Below are 24,260 nucleotides of genomic sequence, written 5' to 3'. Positions count from 1 at the left end.
ATTCACAGAACATCCACTAAGAATTTTCCTGGAATATTTATCCTTCCTCAGAGAACAAGGAAGATAGATGAGATGAGGTTCAGCACTAAATCTCTATTATTCTACATTATTTATCAGACTGAATCTATTACATTGCATAGAGATGTTGATTAAAATGCCCTGTATAGATAGTGTTGTATAGTCAATTAGTGTCTGATTGTTGCCCTTGAGTATAATTTGCCTTCGAAACAATTTGCAGACTGTTGCTAAACATTAGGAAAGAGAAGGATCAGTGGCCTGCATGACCATAGTTGGGAATGGCTTGTGTAAAGAGGTCAATGGGACACAATACCCAAAGCTTTCAAAGTGCCTCACTGCACCCCTGAGTTGTACAATTACCACTGGCATAAGTAAGAGCTGTTTCATTACATTCCCAAACTTCTGTGACTGAATTTGGCATCTTGAATTCCCCAGCCATATTTAATTTAGCTATTTAACATATGTTTGAGTGTTTGTGAGAGACAATGTGATTTATTTTAAAGCTGAATTGTGCCCTGTGTGTACTACAAGGACACAAAAAAAGAAGTTTGGCTGCATTAAATAAACAAACATGAGTAAAATCAGATTTTAAAGCCTCAATTGTCTCAGAGGAAAATAAATTTAGAATGGCGGAGTCCAAGCTACACTTCTCTAAATGTCTCTACTTGATGGCAAGTATTGAGTTAACCAAAAATGGTACAGAAACCTGTCCCACCCAGAATTTTAACAGCTGTGGTATTTATAGGATCAAGACCCTGCAGCATGATGATTAATGAAGATTGACCATACCTGCTGACTTGCAGAGTCATCCAAGAGCAAATGAGCCACGAGGAGGTTGTAAAAGGCAGAGCAGAGCCCCTGCAGGTCCAGCCTTTGCAACGGGCTGCAGCACAACCTGCTGCAGCTCGACTGTGACCCCCGTAATGTTTTCCCAGCCTAAGCCTACCATGTCTGTGCCAAAACCTCAGGTGTTAGTCTTCATTTAACACCTTGCTGCTCCAGCACACGCTCCTCTGCAGTACTTTGAGGCACTACACCCCCGACCAGTTTAACACTCAATAGCTGTGCAAAACAGAAGCCGCTGCTCCGGTGGGATCTTGCCCTCAGGACATACTGTGGATTCAGGTTCTCTCCATGAAAGACTTTGTAAATCATACTTCATAACTTGGAATTGGCACTCACAGGCTTGAAAAATCAGGTGTTTTACAGTCTCTAAGTCATGGAGGGAAAGTATATGTTTTATTTGGTCAACTTTCATTCTATCTTGGTTATGCTGAAAAATTTTCTAATGTGAATGAAGCACTTGCTTCGTAAAGTGCTTAGTTTTGGCTATTATTTGATGCCTTAAGGTCCATCTAGTTTTTTGATTTTTCTAATTTTTATAGGCTTTATAAGTAGTTATATAGTACAAATAGATTTAGAAGGAGCAGCCTTTATTCCCTTACCCTTAGCATAGTAGCTACACACATTCCCCAACCCTATTACCCCATTCCATGCTCCCCATATCAATTCTACCCCCTGAATTCCAGTAGAAATGTTTAGTCTCTTGTCAAGGTAGGCCTATTTTGTTTGGAGAACACTTGTATCTTAGCCTAAACCGCAGAGTAGAGTCAAACTCTGAGTGACCGTGTACCCTTTGTGCTCTGAAGAAGAGGATGACTGATGAAGAAAGGGTCCCAAAAAGACCCTCGCCTCAATTCCGTGGGGATGGGTCGAGGGTGGTCCAGGGCAAGAGTCAGTGGGTGGACAAAACCTGGGATTGGACAAGCAGTATTATAAATTGTACCATCTGTACACGGGGATATGCACACATCTTGTAACCTTTTGCCTAAGAGGCACAAATTAAAACCCTTTCCTTACCTCACCTCCAAAACTAATTTGCCTCAGAGGTTTTTTTTCCTCCCTGAATTTTCTTTAGGCATCAATTTTAACAGCATCTATTTCTCCTCATGGAGGCAGAGGCTTATATCTGTAGTCCAGAAGCAGCATTTAGCCTCTTGTCACTATTGAGGAGTTTTCACCGCTTTCTGTTCCACTTAGGTAACTCGTTGAGTAGCATATGCTCCATCTGAGCCCAGGAAAAACATAACTGCAAGTGGCATGCAAGTTACTGGACACACAGTTTTTCCCCTACTCTGCACAGCTGTCTAGCCATCCTTAGGATTTTCACTTTATAACAGAAATACAGCGCAAACCCTTGAACTAAATATCTTTTTCTTCTAATTACTAGCACCTAGCCATGATACAAAGGACTTAAGTATTTATGACTGCAAGCATTCTTTGGATATTTAATTAAGAATCTTACATTTGCATCCACAAAGGCAGAACGAGCAGACACCATCTGAATAAACTTCAGTTAATTGTGCTAATGTGGGATGAGCACAGCAAGGACTATTTGTGCCACAGATATACAAATTTAGTTATGCATAAACTTTGAAACTCCCACCTGCAAAATTAGAACACCAAGTTCAGATTGCAATCCATACAATAAAGCTAATTAAACAACCTTCCCTCAACTGAGATCCATGGGGCTTTTTTTTTTTTTCAATCTATGTAGAATTTCCATTCGCTTCTCACTCTGATAACTTTAAAATTCCTCTGTACTTCAGCAAAGCTTAGTGAGCGTCTCACTGCAAATTTGACATAAAGGCAAAACTCGGGACAATTTTTTTCCCCATCAGCCATAGAGATATTAACAACTGAAATGAGAAAATTAATGGTGACAAGTTTCTTTTAAAATAGATGAAGCACCACCATTTCTATTTCTAAACAGTAGCTGATCCTTCAATGTTCTCTTGTTCTTAAAAAACCCCAACTTTATTAAGAAGTTCATATTAAGAAGATTTCTCCCAAATATTATTAGGAAATTATTTCATTTTGAGCAAGATGGAGTTATTCCATCATCGACTAAGTTCTCAGTTATTCTAGATTTTCTTACAAAGTGCATGAAAACTGGACAGAGGCCTCTAAGCAAACTCAATAGGAAAACAGGGCTATTAGTTATTGAGTTTGTGCACCATATTTATATAAAAATATAAATATATAAAAATACAGAAGAAGCTTCGGCAAGACACGTTAAGTTATTTCTGTCTCCTTGTAGGTCATCTAAATTACAACCTTTGAGTATTTCCCTTGAAAATCTAGAAATGCTTCTCTGAAGCAAGTGAAATCTATCTAGAAATCATTATTAAAATTAATATCAGTATCAATACATATTCTGTAAATTATAATCAATATCATTCAACAATATTTCTAAGCTTGGAAAGTTAAATAGCAGATAATATCTCATCTGAGAATCAAACTTACCTCCATAATTTCTACCTTCTTTCATAAACATGATGTATATTCTCAATTTCCAGAATTCCCTTCATGAAGTAGCTGAAAATACCATTTTGTGAACCCTCACTCTGGATTTTAATCCTTTTAATAATGGTAAACATTTCATCCTACTGAATATGCTCATTAAGTAAAGTACTACCAAGCACAAATAAAACAGCACAATCTAATTTATAACTGATAAAAACAGTCTTTAGAGCTGCAGCAAACACTTCTCAGAGTCACAGTCTAAACCTCAATGGACAAAAATATCAAGGCAAAGAAATACAAAAAGCAAAATGTGAATAGAACAACTCTCATATTCACTTTGCATAACAATTTCAGGTGTCCTAGGCTCCAGTTCAAACAACTGACGCTCATTTTGAACTGCAAGAATGTGGAAAGGCAAGCTGAAGTCAAGGTACTTTGATCCCTTGAACAGGTTGCATGGAATATAAAACATGCTATGTTGTTCTCATGTCAACATCCACAAATATTTTTGCTTACTTTAGCATAGTCTGCATTCTGCTGTGCATGTAAAACCTCCCTTTGAGCCAAGCACACAGTAAGGAAAAGGTCAGGGAAAGTTCTCTCACCTGGAAAGTTCCTGCATGGTCTTCCTCTTTGTCACCTTCTTTTCCTTCCTTGAGGGCGATCAGTGTGAACCCTCGAAAGTAAGCAGGGGTGGCAGCAGAAAGCGTCACTGAGATACAATGAACAGAGAAATAACAAAAACATAATATTAATTGTGAAATCAGCCACTTGCACATCATTTCACAGCTTGAAAGGTGTGTGTTTTAAGCTGGTATTAATCAAAGCTAGCTCACTAACAACACAGAGCCAAGCCAACCAGAACACAAAATGTTCAGTCCAAGTTTCCACGTAAACTGAAAAACACTGGCATGATGTGAAATAACTCCAGCTCTTTTGTTTTTAAAAGCAGATTGATAATCTGCTCAGATCTACAGAGGGTTATTTCATTGTTGGTTTGGGGGTGGGGACACACATGTTAGGGGGTTTTTTTGTTGTTTTAAATGTGAGGGAGCATTTCCTAAATATTTGCATTCAGCTTTTGCCCTGCTCTGAGCACAGACAAGGATCCAGGGATTTTAGTACACAGAAAGTCTCTCTAACTGTAATGGGAGATGACCACATTGCCCACTTCAGCTCAGCTACACTCAGCATAGCACTCCAGCTGGTGGAAATGGGAGATCTTAACTCTCCTTTCGCTTTATCCTCAGGGCAAAACAGGATACAAAGTTAAACTCATGGCTAAAACTGACCTGTAAAGATTGTGCTGCCAGCTCTGTTTCCCAAACCACCCCACTCATCAGCAAACACACTCTTCATTCACTTGTCCTGACCAGGAAGGCAGCATTAGATCCACCAGGAGAGAACAGATAACATCATGCTGACAAATCTGATTTTATCATGCTGAGCATCAGGATTAAATCCCTCATTTCTGCTAGTGCAAGATACCTTTGTACAATTTTTCTGTTTGCCATCGTCAGCCCAAGCATCACCCAGCAACACTTGAGTTATGTCAGCTGAGGCTCTTTTGAACACTTTCAGAAAGACATAATGAGGCAGAGCTTTGAGGCAGGACTTCTGAAATTGCTAAACACTTTTCAGCAACTTATGAGAATCCTCTTCTGAAGCAGGGGTAAATTTTAGGGGAAAATTCTTTTTTGAATGAAAGGAAAAGAGATAGAAAATTGAACTATGAATACTTTTAAGCAGCTTTTACTTTAAGCATATTGAAGACAGCTTTGCTGGTGGTACATTATTGTCACACTCTCCAACTCTGACTGGCACAATTAAAACTGAAGACCACACACAGTTTTCATGAGCAAACCGCAACCACCAGTGCTGCTTCAGTGAAGATTATCCAGAATAGACTCCCTCTCACACAGATAGGCCATGAAGGGATGAATCACCTTGCTAAAATGATAGGTAGCCCTCAAAATATATGTATTTCAAAATATGCCCAGAGTTCATTTGGAACACAGCGAGAGAGCTTTGATCTAGAAATTCAGTAGAGGAAAAATATAAAATAGGCTATTTGAAAATTTCTAGCATTATGCAGCTGTATTTGGGTCTAAAAATCACGATGTGCTGTACAAACACACAACTTTTCTGGCTACATGTGGAGAAAAAAGGATTGGAGAGACTCATTTCAATTTTTAACCTTTTGAGAGTGCCATGCTTAGACCTGTAGACCTGAAAACACCAATACAAATTCCAAGTAGTGATTGACATAATCCCCAGCTCTCAGGATTTTCAACACAGTTTTCATTCCATGGAATTTTATTATAAGGTTAAACATTATAATTTTGAGGGAGAAAGAAAATTTCACATTTTATATACAGAAACTGAGTAGGAGCATTCCATCATTAAAATTTCTGCTTACTTTCCTAAATATTTCTCCAATTCATTAATTCATTTTGTATGATTAGTCTAATTTTGCAAACTTCTGCAGCTCTATCCAAATGAAAACCCACAGCCAGCCTCTCAGTTGCAGTAACTGAGAACAGCACACGGCTAAACCCAACAAGGGCAAACATATTACTCTTGCTTGAACACTAATTCTTAGAAATTAACTACCATAAAAGTCTTGTACATGCAACAAATCTTTCCATACCATTTGCAATTCAAAAGTCTGAATCACTATGAGTAAAAAGTGACACCAGAAATACTTAAATACATAAGCAAGTAAACAGAAAATCCAGCTGTGAACTGACTCAACAGTTTTCCTCACAAGTTTACAGATCAAACCAAACAGTTTTCAAAATTCTAAATATTCTAAACAAACGTATCTATAAAACAGAGGACATCTGAAATCCAACAGAAGCACCAAAAGAGAAATAAAAAAAAAAAAAAGGAAGGTAATTCCAAAGCCTGACTCATAGTTTTTGTATGCCTGGGGTTAGTAATACTCATGCTGTGGTTGCAGTCATTTAAACACAGAATAAATCCATGCTTCCTCCAACATGAGTGATCCCACCCTCCCCAGCCTGCACTGCTCACACAGCAGCCACATCCAGGCAGCTGTGCTCTCAGCTGGACTAGGGAACACATCCAGCTGAGCAGTAAAACAAGCCAACCCCAACTGGAGAGTTCAGCTGGGTCCAGCCCCTGAGCAGCCGCTCTGCAGGCCTGGGAGCTCTTCTACCAGGGCTGGGGACACACAGACACAAGTGAGGAGCCAGGAGGGTAAAGACCCCCAGGAGCAGAGCAGACTCATGGGATTTTAGTGTCTGTGCAACCTCAGCTCAAGGATACCAAGAGGGATGTGTGCTTTGGTCACCCCTGAGTTAGGCCAGAACACAGGTCAACACCTGAGCTGAAAAGGTTTCTGTGAATTGTCTGAACTAGCAGTGTGCTGAGAACATCACAGCACAGGGGTTTATTCCAAGCACTCCTAATGTAGAGTCTTGATCTGGTGATGGTTCTGTAGTCACTGGCTCTGGCCTCAGTATCTCAGCACAGCAGAGGCTCGCACTGCACAGGCAGCTGTGGGAAGCTGTCAGACCACATCTGGTTTTCACAAGAGAGCGGCTCTTTGTTGCAAAAGAGCTGAGAGTTCTCCTTCTTGGGCTAAACTCTGCCATTTTAAACAACAGCTGAGTACTGCTCACACTGTGTTCACACTAATTAATGTTCACTGAACAATATGAACTTCCTGTAAAGATCAGTTAAGATCAGTGCAATCTCAAAGTTAAGGATTTTACTTTAAAGGGAAGATTACATATCAGCAGTTACTTTTGTCTGCTTCCATCCCCTCCAGCAAATATCTAATTACCTTACAAGTTGCACTTTGGCACATACCTTCCACATGCTCCTCTTTCCCCAGTGTCCCAAGTTAAAGGTGGGGTGATCAAAGCAATTGCTCCTTTGGTTTCAGGCAGGAAATCTGACTTCCCACATCCTACACTACTGCACATCCTGTGCCGTACATTGCACAAGTACCAACAAATACACTTTCAATATCTACTTTTATCCATATTTTGTGAAAGATGAGAATGGCTAAAAGAGTTACAGCATGAGTGCTTATTTGTAAAGTATAGAGAAGTATTTGCTTGTTGAGTGGCAGAAAGAAATGGAAAGAAAAAGTCTCAACATTCCTTAGAAGAGAAGACCCCAAACCAACACAACGAAGTTTCAAAAGAGCACATTAAAAGAGCCTTTCCTCAAAGACTGAGAAAGTGAACTGACCTACAAGTGGAAATTCCATTAAAAAGAGAAACAGCATCCACACAGAAGGTATGTCTACAGATTACAACTGGTCAAATCGCCCTTTTTTTCTTCAAAATAACAACTTCGTGATACTATAGTGCAAAGTATGTCCACTGCATGTTAGCATGTGAAATGCCCGTACTGTCTTTGTATTTTAATAGGATTAAACTTGCCTCACCTTTTCATGGAAACCTCATGCAATCATTGATCTAACTCAACAATCAATAAAGCTAAGAGTTAGTATTTTCAAGGGTCATTACCCTGTAACACTACCTAAACTTAAGGCTCACTTGTGCCTTTGAGTGCAATGGGAACTTTAACCTTCAGCAGAAGCAAGAGCATCTACATCAAGGTCAAAGTTAACCAGCAGGTAGGAGAGGACCTTGACCCCAGGATGGTGTGCCCATAAACCTGGGACTACAGGAAGATTTGCCCACCAAAATGCATTTGGCTGCCTTCACAAGGGGAGAGACAACAACCTCGCAGCCTGAATGACCAGGCAGATAAGGCCACTTGCAGGCTACAGCATCAGAAGTCCCAAATAAGGTGTCAGAAATCAGTCGTGCCACTTCCCCTGTGAGACAGCACAAAGACCATAGCCATTGTTGCTTTGTTAGACAAGAGGGAGGAAAGGAGGATGGCTCCTCAGCCCTGCTGCTATCTCGCTTTTAATCATCTGAGACAGGAGAATGTGCCCTTATTTACTGCTGCCAGTGTGTGCAGACCAGGGGAGGTGCATACCCACTCAGAGGGGTTATTCAGTGCTCAGGGCCACTGTTCTCTGTCACAGCTCCAGAGGTGGAAAACCAAGGCTTCACAGATCCATACACACAGATACACTCAGGATTTCCCCTTGGGGCAAACAGGTTCTGATTGATCTAAAGGTGAATAACTGCAGGAGAGCCATAAAAACTTCCCCAAAGACAAATGGCAGCTGTGAACTCTGGTCTGATTCCCACACTGCAAGAGCACTGAGATATTTCCTCCAGCCACTGCAGCCGGAGGGTCTTACACAAGTGTCACATCAACCCATGAGTGAGACCATCACGAAGATAAATGGATGACCCTCTACTGTCACACTTTGGGGAGTACAGCATTTGTATGTACAGTTAATTCCTATGTTATCCACCTTGAAAATACTAGTTTATTCCAAGAGCCCACTAGGGAATGTGCCAAGGATCAAGACTGCATTAAATCAAGCAGGGGCCATGGAAACAAGGCATATTTGGCTCCAAGGCAAAGGAGGTTGTGCAAGTCTTTTGCCATGTTGCATATATAGTAATTTGCAGCTGAAAAAAAAATGCAGACCTATCATAATATCTAATTGTTTGAATCATTAGTTGGATTTTCTACCCTTTGTATAAAACAGTAATAAAATTCCAGTTGTACTGCAGAAGTTCCTTTGAAAATGAGCTCTTAAAACTTTCTGCATGCTGTTAGTTTTAACTACTGCCATAGATAATGTATATGTTTCAGTAACATTTACTTATGTTCTTCCAACCATTCAGGAAGTATCCTTAAATCACAATCTTCACAGGCTAATGTACCACCTGAATACTTCAGTCTGAAGTATCAGAAATGTAGGCACATATTTCGTTCTACATTTTAACTTTTTTCTATTAGCTGTAATTTTCTCTCTTCCAAGAAGCTATAATGTCCTAATGTGATTTTATTAATTGAGTTCCTTATGTCAAGACCTAATATCTCCCAAAAATTAGTTCTGCTAATTCATCTGGGAATTTCTTTCTTCCTACATCTCCATGCAATAGAAACTTCTTTGTAGATGACTGAAAATACCCAGCAATGCTTTTACAGAAGTGAATTCCAAAACTTTTAAAGAACATTCACATTTGTCACTATCAAAGAACTTGACACATCTTTATCCTGCTTAGCAGATGTATCAAACTGACATGCAACATGAAATCTTTCAGACTCAAGGTACTAATCCTAATGTCTGGAACAGCTAACCAACTTGTGGGAAATGTGCATTTCCTCACACCACTTTAAAATAAAACATTTTTTCAGGAAAAAATCAAGTAAAATCATGCATAGTTACAGACTAGTGTTCGAAACAGGTAAATCACTGCTGCAGATGTGTTTTTCAACCTCTGAGAAAACACAATGATTATGTTACGTGCACACTTTTTTCTCCCTATCTATACTAAGATTTCCATGTTTGTGCAATTAGAAAACATTGCTGTTTATCCTGAACCTAAGAAAGGTCAGAAGAAACACTTGGAATAATCTCTCAAAATTTTTTTTCCAAAGTCATGCCTACAAAGTACATTAGTTATGGAACTTTAAAATGTCCCAATTCTTTTTAAAGTGCTTTTAAAATAGAAGGTTAACAGTACATTCCAAGAAGGTTTATTTCTAAAGGCATTATATAGTGAGGCAGAAAAAGTGAACAAAACCTGCCTTTGCCTATTAATTAGAAAAATACACTGAAATGTGCTTTGGACTTCATTTCAAAGATTGTATGTGACATGCTCAAGGAAGAACGAATGCCTCCATCTCTTATTTACAGTGGTCATTAGCACTGTCTCTGGCTCTTTCCTGTTTGAACCATCTGTTCATTTACCCAGAAGAAAAAGGGGGTGGGATAAACGCAAGTGGAAAATGTGGGAAGTTGGCAGCATGCTGCATCACTGTTTGCCCATATGCTAACTCATTATATTAACATTCATATTTCAGGGCAAGAGCAATTAGCTCCGAGTTTCTTCTTCTTCCTTCCCAATGCTAAAGCTTCTCCTGTACACTGTGTTACTTTTGAAGGGATGGGAAGAAATCCCACAGAAGTAGGTAAACGGGGGAAGAGTGCCGTTTGTATCACGGCAACTTGTGATCTTGTGCTAGCGCTGAGCCGGCAGAGAGGGTTCATAAAGGGAAGGAAATTCCTCTTAATGAGGGATGTTTGGGAGTAAAGTGATACACTGAAATCCAACTCCCTCTCACTTGTCATGAAAGCATCCCCAATAAAGTAATGCGTAGGAGTATATTACCCAGTCTTAACCCACACAGTCACACACACACATGCCAAGAGGGATCCAGAGATGACAGGCAGAGACACGTTACAGTTTCAGAGTCACTCATCCTGGCCATCGTCGTTAGCACGGGATGTAGAGGATGTCCAACTTACCCCGGTAACTGTTTCCAGGCTTGTAAAATTCTGGATCGCCCTCCACCCTGAGGCTGAATTCATTGTACCCTTCCCTCCTGGTGCCTTGGGCTCGCAGGATCCGACTGCAATATCCCTCGGATTTCGCGGCTTTCTCCAAGGTTTCGTCGGAAAAACCCTTCGCCACCAAGGGGAAAGTCAGCGCCAGGAGCCGCAGGGCCAGCGGCTGCAGATGCGCTCCCATCCTCGGAGCAACTTTTTATCGCCGGGGCGGCGGTGCCCGGGAGCGGGGCAGGGTGGGAGCCGGGCCGGGAGGCGGCAGGACAGACAAGACAGGGCAGGAACAAGGCAGGGCAGGGCAGGGCAGGACAAGGCAGGGAGGGCAGCGCGGTCTCGGGCAGCCCCAGCCGGCAGCGGCCCCCGGCGTGAGCCTGCCAGGTCGGATCGGAGGGACCGGCTCGGCGGCTGCCGGGGAGAGGGAGGGGAAAAGCAGGGAGGGGGCAGAGAGGGAGGGGAGGGGAAAGGAGGGGAGGGAAGTCTGATCTTGCCCAGATCCCGAAGTGAAGTGCTGTTTTGTTTCAGAGCGTGTGATTAGCAGCTCGGTGGTGTTTACTTAGCCGAGGGAATTCACAGGGTTTGGTGGAAGAGCGGAGCAGGGGACGCTGCTGTCTCCCAGGCACCCAGAGCGGAGCTGCTGCCGCTCGGGCTGAGCCCGCAGACCTGAAATTAATCACCCGCATTCCTGCCAAAGTCTATAGTTACTGTAGGGATAACAAGGCTCAAAGAATTTCCCGACACTCCTCCACACCCCCATCTTTCTCCAAACCAGCAGACATGATAAACATTACCAACTAAATGAGCGCAGATGGACCAAGACAGCCGCTTGCTCGCTGCACGCCTGGCAAGCGAGGAGCATCGGCTGCAGCTTCTCGGGTACCACGGAGGAAAGATGGGGAGGTTGGATGCGCCAGAAACATGAGATTCATTTCTACATCAGCCTGCAGCTGTGCACACCCGAGATGCAGCCTATGTGAGTGCACTCACAACAGCTGTGAACACAGTTCACCTCAGTGAATGTGGGAGGTCTGCTCCAACACCCGGAAAAACCCAAGCAGATGCAAACAGGAGAAAGCAAGGAGGGAGCAGGGCTCATTATTTTGCTTTTACACAGGGCACACTGAGGCGCAATGACACTGAAAGGCTTATCTAAATCCACAAAAGAAGATTACACCAGTGGTAAAAAGAAAAAGTGAACCTAGACCTCTGTGGTCGCTAACCGCAGGGTTTTAATCCCAAAATGCTGATCTTCTCTCTCTCCTTCCCTCCACTGCTTTGTAAGTGGAGGAAAAAGTCAGAAAGGTCTTCAAGCAGGACCTGAATACTTTCAGGATGCCAGATGTACAAGAGGGCACAAACCCCTTTCTAACCACTTTCTCCAGGAGTGGACTGTAGCAGACTCATTAATACAATCACAGTTAACCACAACTTCCAAGAAAGTATGAGAAAGAGCAAGCAGCTTGAAATCCTGCTAGAACCTACTAAGGCATTTGCTAGTATCAGATTTGCAAATTTTTGGGTTCCAAACTTACCTTTGGAAGTTGATTGGCAACAACCTCATGTTGTGTGACAAATAGAGGTGTTTCTTTAAGGTGTCTGTGAGAATGTGAAACTTACTTCCCGAAAGGTTACTTGCCAAGAGCTTTGCTACTGTAAGATTATTTATATTTTGGTCTCTATGCTACTTGTTTGTAAAGAACACAGCCTCAAAATAAATATTCAGCAAAGATAGTGCTAGCATTTGGGTGAGATTTTTACCTTTTATTCCAAACAGGGAGCAGTCTCTACACATGCCTGTGAAGAGGTGGCAGCCAAGCTCTCAAAACCACTGAGTTGTAACATCCAATTCTTAAGCACGTGCCTGCTTGGGCACCTGCAACAGTGGCTGGGGTACCATCTACATTGCTTCTGTCAGAGCACTTGGAGAGCCAGGCTGACTGTAGAGACTTTTACTGATGAGGAAAGAGTTTGACTATGGGAGGAAAAGCAGCCTTTCCAGCACAAGTTGCTTTTTCTGTTCCTCTCATCCTGCTCAGTGAGGGAGAATGAGCAATCCTGACTTTACAGTGTAATATGCCAGGTCACCTGCCTCCACTCAGCCTGCTCCCTTCATTCTTCCCCTACCAGTACAAGGGCAAATCAAACCATCATCTTTAAGGCAACAATATTCAGACTGCTTTTGCTACTGAAGCTTTGAGTTGGCATAGCTATGCTGAATATTTTGTTGTATGATTCCAAAGACCCACGTTCAGTGGGTAATGAAGTGACTACAATTCAGTAATGTCTCATTTGACCATGATCATCTCATTCATTTTTTAAGAACAAGCTTTGCTTAATCCAGGTTCTTCAGCCAAATTTATCAGTGAAGAGGAGCAAACTCTGAAATGGATAAGACAACTGTAGCCATACTGGTACAAGATGCCTGGGAATTTGATCCATTCTCCACACTTGACTTCTCATTTCTTTTGCTGAGATTGATTGAAAAGCAATTACCTGACTAAAGCATTCACAAGAGGAACCACACAGGCTTCTGCACAAGCCACCTTTTGTTTTGAGCCAGAGTTTTGTGTTCAAACTCAACACTCCTCAAAGGAGACCATTTAGAGTCCTTTTCAGATTTTTGAGTGTTTATGTGTAACTAATTCATCAGCATCTATTGATTCTAAACTTTCAACAGATTCTATATATCTTACTTTTTCAGTTCCTTATTTGTCTGGCCTGTTACTTATAGTTTCTATTTTGTTCAAAAGCTGAAGTGCAGTAAAGTTTCCTTGAAAGGTGTAATGGAGTGTCTTGTTAAAAGTGAATGCTTCAACTTAGCAACTGATACAGATAAATTAACTTGCACTGCCTACAGCTGTGAAATGAGTAATTTGTCGTAGAGATGGTTTAGAATGTGGGGAATTTCATTAAGCATGGGCATCCTCAGGGTTTTCTATTTGTTCTACTAATTAGAGTGTGTTTGCCTGAAGCATCCAGCATGATGTATCAGTCAAAGATGCATGCAAACTGATGAATCCAACCATCCATGGCAAATTTAACAGAGGAAGCCTCGTAGCTTGGAGACTGCAGCGCTTCTTTCCTTTGTGTACTTTCTAGGATGAATAAAGTTGCTGTCCATGACTATTAGGCATAACAATCATTACCGGGATAATATTGCATCTGACAGAGTTGTAATGGTTGGAGGAAACTCTCCACCCTCCCCCTCAACCCCCCCTCCCCCCCAAAGTGGGCTTTTCTAACAAAAAAATCATTTCACAAGATCAGCAGTCTTTCTCACTTTTGGCTTCTCCAATAAGGAGCCTCTTTTAAGTGGCACTTCAGAAGACTGCACTAGCTACTGCAGAATATCCCTGCCCTGGGCTGGAAGATCTGATAGGTGGAATTTAAATTGTTTTCCTTCTGCTTCTATGATTTCAAATAGTTATTTGAAATCTTGGGAATTATCTACAAAGCAACAGTGTGCAAATGCAATGCTTGACTTGACAACACCTGATTTTAGGGACCTTAGCCCTTAATGTATACCAGTACCTCAGGTAACTTGCCTGGGCTGTAGGATTCACCTCTCTAAACCCAGGAGCTGGAAACTTAAGCTCAACTTTAACATCTTATATAAATAAATATAGTAATAATAAAAACAGGGGAATCCATCTCTTTTGCAAGATGACTTGCAAAAATGATACCTACTCTCTCACACAAGAACCAGTGACTGAAATATCCCTGTAGAATGTCAGATACATGGGTTTCACTTCCTTGCTTGGTTTGGATCTTCAGATCCTCATCTCTCACTTCTCAGGAAGCTGCTAATCATGAAAAATCTAAGTCTTCTGGAAAAACCTTCAGTCTCTTGTGGAAATTTGAGACTTCTAAAGTTAAGCTCAAATGAGAGAAAGGAAACTGAGGATGATGTATCAATTAAAATGTATTTTCCAGAGACTAAAAAGGTGCCTTTTCCTTCTCCTCAGACATTAACTGTATCGGGATCAAAAGCTATTCAGGGGTTCAGGCGATCACCTCACACTTGAAGTTTCTAGTAGGTGTATTCTGAATACCTCTAACAAATTAGAAGACACCTGTTGAGGCAAGTCCCCAAAAGATGTTTTCCTCATGAGCTAAATATTCAGTTGTTCCCAAGTGCCAAGACAGAAGATGCTGCTGTTGGGGCTAAGGAAGAGTGCATTGGATGACCGGCAAAACAACATTGCAACACAACCTACAATAAAACTTTTGGTGACTGGTAGGGTAAACAGGGAATTTGGGGATTGCACTTTAAAATATGCCTATCTCACTTTCAGATCCTTATGTGTTACTATAGATTTAGGTTTTAATCTAATATGCATCTCTCTCCCTCCCCACTGCCCCAGCAGGCACAGTCACTTTTTCTTTAACAAGACAGAAACTCACTCTATTGATTTAGATGGAATAATAGTCATGTTGCTATTAAAATTCCCCTCTATCTATAGCAAGAATGAGGCTTTTCTAATACAGATTGGTTCATGCTGTCTTTGAAGAGTGTTTAGAAAGGGATCTGGAGATATCTGCTGTCCTATTAGACAAAGGAAAGAGCTTGGGAGACACTTAAAATGATTTCTTACTGCTCTGTAGCACTGTTCTTGGCTTCTTTTCTCTTCAGAATCTAAGTAGTGACGAGTAATGACAGTAAATGTTTGCAGAGGTCTGTTTGCCATTTATACTACTGTCAGTCAATACAATGTATCTCCAATATTAAAGTTCCCAGTAGCTCGTTACATTTGCCTGTTCAGTCATGCATGTCTTCAGCATATTTTTACACTGACAATAAAAAGAGTTTTCATTTTCAGTACATTTTATTGAAATATTTGGTTCCTGGCATGATGAGAATAGCATCATACATATTACTAGAGAAACACTGCAATGCTGAGAGAAACAGAGGGAGAAAGACCAGCTCTGTTAATGCTCCTCTTTGGCTTAACTGGGGCAAAAACTGAATGAAGCTGGAAAACCAGCACAGAGGCTGCAAAAGATCTGGAAAAGTCTCACCAGCACCCCAGATAACACAGGCAGAATGGGATTTAAACTAAGGCTCCTCTTGAATGGATTTTTCAAGATCAAATGTTGACAGAAACTCATCTTCCACACACAGTCTGTTTTGGGGAGGAGGTTTGCTAAGGAAAGACTCAGGGTTTTTGGAATATTTAAACTCAGGATTCCTTCTAGCATAGGAAAGTAAATATGTTCTTAAAAATCTCTCCCTTTATCCCACACAACTACTCGAGAGATATCTTGGGAACCCCTGAAAACTCCCAAGAGTAGAATAAACAGAACCAGTTTTAAAGGTTTTAAAACCTTAATACTAACCCAAAATTCGATACCTTGGTAATTTATTCAGTCATCTCTCACTGATTTTACATGCTTGCTGACACTCCTGCATCAGCCTTGACCTCAGTGCTTCTAATTTGACCATATCTGGCTAAAATCCTAATGAACAATAACCAAACTGAATTCAGCTTTTTGTCATCTTTGCTATTTAGAGTCAGCTATTCAGTGTTTTCTTTAAGTCCCTGAATTACTCAACACCTGTAGATTGGCTATTGCTTTCATTTGCTCACCCTGTATTTTTATTTCTCTAAGACATGGGATATGTGATAAAGTTCCTGGGGTTTTTTTCAGTGGATGAACTCTTAAAGTTGTAAGGAGATTTGCAAGATTGGCCAGGATAAAAAACTCAGGGTAAATATTAATATAAATGAAATTCTGCATACTGAAGAACATCATTATTTACTGATTCTTGGGCTAGATGTTTTTCCAGGAAGAACAGAAAAGGCAACTTACACTGTCTAAGAAAATGAATGGTTTATATCTAGACAACTAATTCTTAAAAAAACATTCATCAAGTTCTATGTATGCTTATTACTTATTCAATCAATCCATCCTCCTTTTCAAAAAGCATTTTTATAGTGATAAAATGAGTAATTAAAGCTTCAGTCAACTCTGATAAGAATAGGACTTAATTAGATTACAAATATGGAAAGAAAATATGCGGTAACACATCCCACCAACACAAAAGCAAGAATCACATCATCTTCAGGGACAAAAAAAAAAATAAATCCAACAAAAAAACAAACCACTCCAGAAACTAAAAGAGGACAACAGAAACTCAAAGCCAAACAGATAAGCAAAGGATGAAAAATTCTTCGGGATTTCTGGCACTGACCATGGAATCAAGACAGAAGAAAACTAGAATAAATCACAACTAAAAGATGATGCTGACACATTTGCAAACTGGGACTATACTTCAAGCACATTGATATTTGCAGAACAGAATTGTAACCCAAAGCAAGCTCTTTACAACAAACTCCTGCTACCTGTTATGAATTTATTTTGCCCATGTTCTCCTGCTGGATTCAGCAGCCATTCCTTTTAAAGAAAATATTTACTGTAACATGTTAGACCATGGCATTTTCTTTCATCAGAGATGGCAGGTTTATTTGAACTTCAGGCTGCCAACTGCAGCAGTTCCATGGTTTATGGGCTGTTGACACTTCCCTTACAAGACCCATTGTCGCTGGGAATCTAAATGAGCTACTTATACCTTCATCCCAATGCAAATTAAACATTTGGAAGCACAATGAATTCTAAGGGGGAAGTGTTCATCTGACACAACACAATATTGATGAGAGAGCCTGGCCGAGCTGAGAGTGCAGGACAAGAGACTTGATTTCAAAATTCATTCTGCCACTGAGCTCACCATGTCTCTCTGTAGCTCAGTTCCCTGTCAGACAGGGTAGCAGAACATCTTTGTAAAGCATGGAGATCTACAGGTAAAAACATAACCTAAGAAGAGCCAGTACCTACATATTATTACTGCATGCAGTGGTTAAAGCTCTACAAGTATTAGAAAGCAGTTTCGAAGCAGTTTTTGAGCAACAAAAGGTTTTTTGGAAAGTTTTCCTTCAGTTTATCTGTGCAATCCACAGCTACGTGACATACTGCTAGATATTCATGTGGGTCACTGGGAGCTCAGATGAAGAACAGATAGTCACTACCCACTGAATCCCTGCAGAGAGATTCTGCAGTTGGGGATATCAGAAAAAAACAAACCACAATAATTGTCCAAGAAAGTTTCTTAAACCTCAGATTTCCAGTTCAAATATTAAAAGAGCTTGGGGAAATCTTCCAAATATTTACAAACTCACATCTTTTTCATATCAAAGGAAGTTTTGTGTCTGTAATTTAAAAAGGAATCCAAACTCTCTGACAGCTAACGGGGAAAAAATACATATATGAAGAACTTTCAAGTATGTATATTCCTACACATGGGAAAGAAACCTCACACATTAGAAGTTAATATTTCTTGCTTGGTAAACAGATGGAAGATCAAACAGGTAGAGGTACTATGCTAACAATGTGCCTCATTGTGAGTTCTGTGGACATGTCATCTTATTTTGTTATCAGCATACAAGGTTGAAATTGCAAGCTGGTAATGGAAAACAGGGTTTGTGGGAGGAGGAAATATCTTTTCCCCAACCAGCTGGTATAGCTGAAAAAAAATCTACAAGCTTTCAAACACACCAGCCCTCCTGCAGGTCTGAAAAAGAGCTATTTCACAAAGCTAAATGAACCTTCTCAACAATTTCTCAGAGTTTGCTGAACTTTCATTACACTATCTGTGAGGAGAAAGGTAATTGGTACCTATGAATTAAACAGAATGCTAAAGGGGAGGAAGGAGGAAGGTGTCAGAAAGAGAGGAGGAGGGTGATAAGTAGGTGAAAGAGTTATTTCATAGCCTGCAGAACAAACAGAAGTGAGGGTGGGAGAGGAATCCTAGAGCGTGCCATGAACCAACGCCTCCACCAAGCTCCTGGGATTTGATGTCCCATATTGTGCTGCAGTTTAGCCTATAAGCTCAAATTTGGAAAGTGTTTTGCAAGTTTACCTTGATGATCAGGACAGAGAGAGAGAGAGACAGGGACACGTTTTTTTTAGCGAGGGGAAGTGTTTGGAAATGGCAGCTGGGATTCTCGTGCTTTAGAGATCTCCCAGAAAAGGTTCACCTGGTGTTCTGGGAGAGGATGACACAATCCATTGGTAACCACAAGCACAATGACACAATCCATTAGTAACCACAAGCACAATGATGACCGGCAAATTGCCAGCAAATCATTTTTTTTTTTTTAATTAGTATCACTCTCCCAGGTCACATTTTTGCCTGAGCAGACAATGAAGTCTGACAGGTTCCAGACTTCAGTTCTGTAAGCTGACAGACATTCACTTAGAATGTTTCTAGATGAATCAGAAGAATTATGAGGAGATATTCTGGACACCAAAAGATGTATGCTACTCTAACCCCACCATTAAAAAAGCCTAGAATCCAATACATCTATGTAACATATCTTTTGTTTTCCCCCTTTTAAAATTAAATCACAGGAGTAGCAAAGGAGCATGGATTTCTTGAATTAACAAGTGTCCTGCCTTCTCCTGCCCAAAACAAAGCATCATGTAATACAATATTTGATTAATTCCATTAAGTCATCATTTGCACTGCCAAATATGAAAATCAAGTGCAAATCACTAGCATCCAAAATTACGTTTTATAACAATACCTTTTCTTTTCTATGTACACAACAAAAAGTTTCTGCTGTTAGTAAAATATACTGCTCTTTTAAACCTACATTATTCAATATTACTAAAAGTTACTTGTAATATTGACTGCAAGTTAACAAAGGCCTTTAGATTATGTGTTGTATTTCCACAGACATGCAGGGTAAAGAACCAAAATTCTCAAGACAACCATAAAAGGAAGCAATACTAGTGGTTTTTAGCTGATTAAATCATCTCTTCTGAAATATATATCCCAATCCTAGCTGTATCAAGGTTCAGAAAAAGTAAATATATCAAGTTTGCAGAACTTAGATAAATATGGTAAGTATTTACAACCATTAATTCTTAGTCAACTGATGGAGTAACATATTAGTCACTCATGCGCTAACACAACAATGTAGAAAAGAAATCTGATTTATGAATAGATAGATATCAATCATAATATAAAAAAATGACATTGCAGATAACACTCTTGCTTTTGGATTTGATTCTTTGGGGACAAACATTGCAAAGCTCACTATTTTTTCAAATTATATTGCTTGCACAGCGTAGCTGAGAAAGTTAAACTGTCTTTCACCCTCCTAACATGAATATGTTTCTTTCAGTCAGAATATCTGTATGTATCATGTAAGCATCTACAAAAGATATGTATCCCAGTATTTTAGTGTGACAGGAAGACAATATTGTACAGGGAATTTTTGTGTTTTTAATGGGGTTGTCACTATCAGTTAGAGGTACTAGTATATAATAGAAATGTAAATATTAACTTGTCAGTGTCTCTAATGTTTCCTCTTTTCCTTTAAGAAAGTGATATCTATACATATATACACACATAGTTAATTGACCCTGTTATGCTACTGTGGAAATTATGTTCAAAATTAATTGTTCTTTTGTGTAGACAGTCTTAGGAATATCTTTCATAGAAATACTATTGTGGCACTATAAAATACCACTACAAAATTCAAGCCAAATTATACCTTTTTTTTTTTCCCCTCTGATTCTTAATCATGACTCTAATAGGTCGGTAATTCCTTGTAATCATCAGGAAATCAGTAATAGAGGTGCATGTCTACAACAGTCCAGAATCAATGTAAGTCTTATTTGTCCACAGTAGGACTTCTGGGAAGCTTAGATTTCCACTGTCACAATTGCTTTCCTCGACACCTTGCCTGGCTGGGCTTTCTAAAGCCTCCTGTATAGGGACTCCATTGACTCCCACAACAGGCCCAGATATTGCACCAGTCTTGTTAAGGCTAAACAGATCCTCACAAAGACCATGGGCTCTGCACCCAGACCTGAGCACAGCTAAAGTCTGGAAGTGAGGTATTCACTCTCCCGTTGCCTTTAGGATCTGACCTAGCGGGTACTACTCACACATGTTGTGTTCTCAGTGTTCCCAAATGCAACTGGGATCAGTGCTGCCTTTCAAGACATTTTTAGAGCACTGGAAAAGTTTGAAATTGTATAAATAAAGATCAAAAACGTAAGAAAGCAGCAAAAAAATGGCTCTGATGAAGATGCATGTGATAAAGAACACATGTGAGATCAAGTAGAAAGACTTGGAGGAAGAATTCTAGAGAGGACGGTTCTATGTTCTGCAAGAAAGAATGGCAGAATGTGCTATACAGGCCTAGTTATCTCAAAAGACTAATAGTATACAAAGGAATTTTGTGATGATTTTCATAAATCCAAAACAGAAAAAGTACACAAGGTGAAGCCTTGATGACTGCAATGCGCAGGTTGGAAAAAGCACAGGAACACGGAGGTATCTGGAGACAGCAGTGCACCCTTGGAAAAGTTCACATCCCCACAAGAAAAATCAAAACATGACTGATTAAGCTTTTAAATTGGCTATGCACTCAGGAACTTCAGGAACACTTGAGGAAATCAGTCTTCATGTCTTTGACAAAAAATAATTAACGCCGCAGACTGTGAATAATGCAAAGTCATAAACTTGATGAGCTGTGCTGGGAGAGGGACATATAGCTAGTGAGAATTACTTGATCATTAAGTTCAGTCCAATCTAATTTCAGGTGAAAAGGCAATAAACACTTTTGGTCCCAAACAGCTCAAAAACTCTATTACATCACTCAGACAAACATCAGAAGACAAAAAAACATTTCCCCAATATTTTGAGAGAAACTTTAAGTCTAGAGCTCCCTGCAGTTCCTGTCAATTTACTAGGAGTATATTTCTTTCTCATCAGTTTAATTTGTAACACAGAGACAAGTGTAATAAACTTGAGAATGTTTAATTTAAGACAAACATACAATTTGAAATCATAGGACAAACAAGCAAGGTACACGGAGTACAAAGGAACAGAAGTGAGTTTGTTTTTACTGACCTATTGCAGTCAGGTAACAGGTGATTTATTAAAGCAACTATTTAATAATAAAACATTGCAAAGCACAGAAAAGAGGCCTGAATGGATCTTTTAAATATACCAAAGCAGGATCATAATTTTCCAAACTAGTCCTGACCAATTTATATTCTTATACGCAGGAAAGTGTTGTTATTTTGGAAATAGTTAAACTTCTGTCTTGTGTTAGTGCAGTATTTTTAAGATTTCCAGTATAGAACAGACTTCCCTCTACTAAAAAACATATTCACCTGGATGTTTTAAGCAGGACTGCAGTAAGACTAAAAATTACAGAGGTTCAATTTATTCATTTTGTTATTTTAGTCAGAACAAACTTAATGCAGATGGGCCTAAAGCTGCTATTGTAGAGACTGCTCTTTGAAGTCTTTATAATTGTTTGAAATCTGATCTGAACTTATCAGTAAACGTGTACTAAAATAAACTTCATAAAATAACACACGCTCAAATTATTTAAATTAAGACCTTGAAAATCCTGAAATGACTTAAAGACTCAACAAACCATGATATTATTCTAGGGGGTAAATAAATATGGCTTTATTACTAAGATGTATGAAAAAAAGTAATTTCCACACTGAAGAGTTTAATTAGTTGTCTTTTAATAGTACACAGAGGTACATAAACACAAATCTTCCTATTTTTGTGTCCACTTATTAGATCCACTGTTAAGAACTCATAATTCTCCTCTGCTTCTAAGATACATCGTGAATGGAGACAGTCCATTATAGAAGCTATAAAGCGAATTTTTTAGTATTTTTTAAGTCTTTATGTTCTTTCACTTAGTGAAATACAGCGTGTTACTACTCACTTAGTTCCACAGTGGACCCCATTTATGAAAAATTAGTCATAATACAACTATTGACAAATGTGCTATTTATGACCGAGATTTAACCACTGGAACAATCCTATGAAACTTTATAGCAAAGAATGCACTACACAGGCCATAAAACTTTCAACAGTGTTAAGGTGTATAATGACATGGACAGAAGTACCTCTGTTAGTTTGTCACTAACTAAATCCCAACTTGCTCAGTGTTGCATTATTACCTTCTCCTGTTTGATAAGGAAAAAATCATACAGTCTATTTAAGAATATGAACTCTCGACAGACAGGCAAGACCTTTTGAAAACCATAAAGCATTTGAAAAAGAAAATATATTTTAGCTTGTCCTCAGAAATTATTTGAAAATTGAAACTGTCTAAAAACACAACAAGTTATTTTTGTCAATGTGTGCACAAAGGTAACGGCATGGAAGGTGATTTAAACCTGCAGCTATGGAAACAGCATATTTTTTAAAGAGGCCTGAGCTCATTGAAATGGAGAGAAAAAATAATCCTTTAATGAAATAAGCTATCTTCTTGAAGTTTTGTTGGTTTTGTTTTTGGGTTTTTTTTTTATTACTTGGACATTTCATCTAAGGAAGAGTCACCATATATGGAGTTTATCCATAAGAAATCACTAACGCCTCTGAAGCAAAAATTAACCTACATCTTGCAAAATGCTGTCCTATGGGAGAGACTTTTGGGAGTCAAAATGCTCTCTGACTTAGCTCTCTAGACACTCACTTTCACTTCCCTAAAATTCCAAAACCACACATACTGTGCAAATTCAATACCACAATTTGAGGGTCTTAATATATAGTGGGAAGTGAAAAAAATGATGAAAGGACCCTGTGATTTTTTTGATTGGGCCTGTTTTACCCTAATTGAAAGTACAATGACATTCCTGCATCTTATGTATCCTTCCACTGTAACAGGGAAGATTATCTCTAAAAAGCAGAAATATCTCGTGCACAGGAAAAATCTGAATAATCTTTGCTAAGAGATTACATTTTTGAAAAATGATTGTGGGACACTTAGAAAAATCCTTGTTCATGCGACCTAGGTATGTTGTATCATGGGGAACAGCTGGAGACAAAATAGGTCAGTCATAAATGCTTTTCTGCGAGAAAATTAGACCTAAAATTACGGCCTGGAGTGGCAATTTCTTAGAATATTCCTTTGCTGTACTGATTGCAAGAATTTACAGTCACATACAGGTCCTTACAATTTAGTTAATTTATGCAACAAGCTAGGGTTCATAGGAAACACTTAGAAAATAGGCTGTTGAATTACAAGTATTGAAACATATTGAAGACAAATACATGTAGATTTATCCAAAATCAGAGAAAAATCAGCACTTTATGATCTCTGGAGGAATAGACAATCAAAAATAAGTAACTGTAAACCAAGAGGAAATAACTCTCACCTGTGTATCTGGAGTTTGTGGCCATAAGTGAACTAGGGTTGAAAAATACCTTAAAAATTATATTTTCAAAGAGTTACAGCTTTTTGGAGCTCAATTATAAATGATACTTCAAGAGGACAGTCTTTGACAGACTGTCCACAATAGCATGGTCATGAAAGGTATCAGGATAAGACTTGAGTACCTAATATTGCAAAAACATCATTAGAATCTCCTGAAAGAATTAAGAACCTAGCTGTGTTGTATTTTTTTTTCTAAACGAATTTTTCAGTGTTTTCTTTGTGCAATCTGATACAGATGTTAAATTATCCACTCT

At 39.3% G+C, this 24,260-nt stretch overlaps 1 protein-coding gene across 2 annotated transcripts in view; it reads right to left on the bottom strand.

The window, feature by feature from the left end:
* SPON1 (spondin 1) overlaps positions 1-11,285 on the bottom strand; it is a 190,534-nt gene extending 179,249 nt beyond the window's left edge. The window contains exons 1-2 of one of the 2 annotated variants that reach the window (XM_027651246.1): positions 10,709-11,285; positions 3,930-4,036 (exon numbers count right to left, since the gene is read on the bottom strand). In XM_027651246.1, the coding sequence (XP_027507047.1) occupies positions 3,930-4,036; positions 10,709-10,931 (330 nt within the window). In that variant the 5' untranslated portion in view covers positions 10,932-11,285. The remainder of the gene's footprint in view (positions 1-3,929; positions 4,037-10,708) is intronic. The other variant, XM_027651245.1, reaches the window with a different exon arrangement.
* Positions 11,286-24,260: the final 12,975 nt, after the last annotated feature.

The sequence above is a fragment of the Corapipo altera genome, unplaced genomic scaffold (assembly GCF_003945725.1).
Source record: "Corapipo altera isolate COAL_440 unplaced genomic scaffold, ASM394572v1 78, whole genome shotgun sequence".
Taxonomy (NCBI): domain Eukaryota; kingdom Metazoa; phylum Chordata; class Aves; order Passeriformes; family Pipridae; genus Corapipo; species Corapipo altera.
This window is presented reverse-complemented; position numbering and strand designations above follow the sequence as displayed.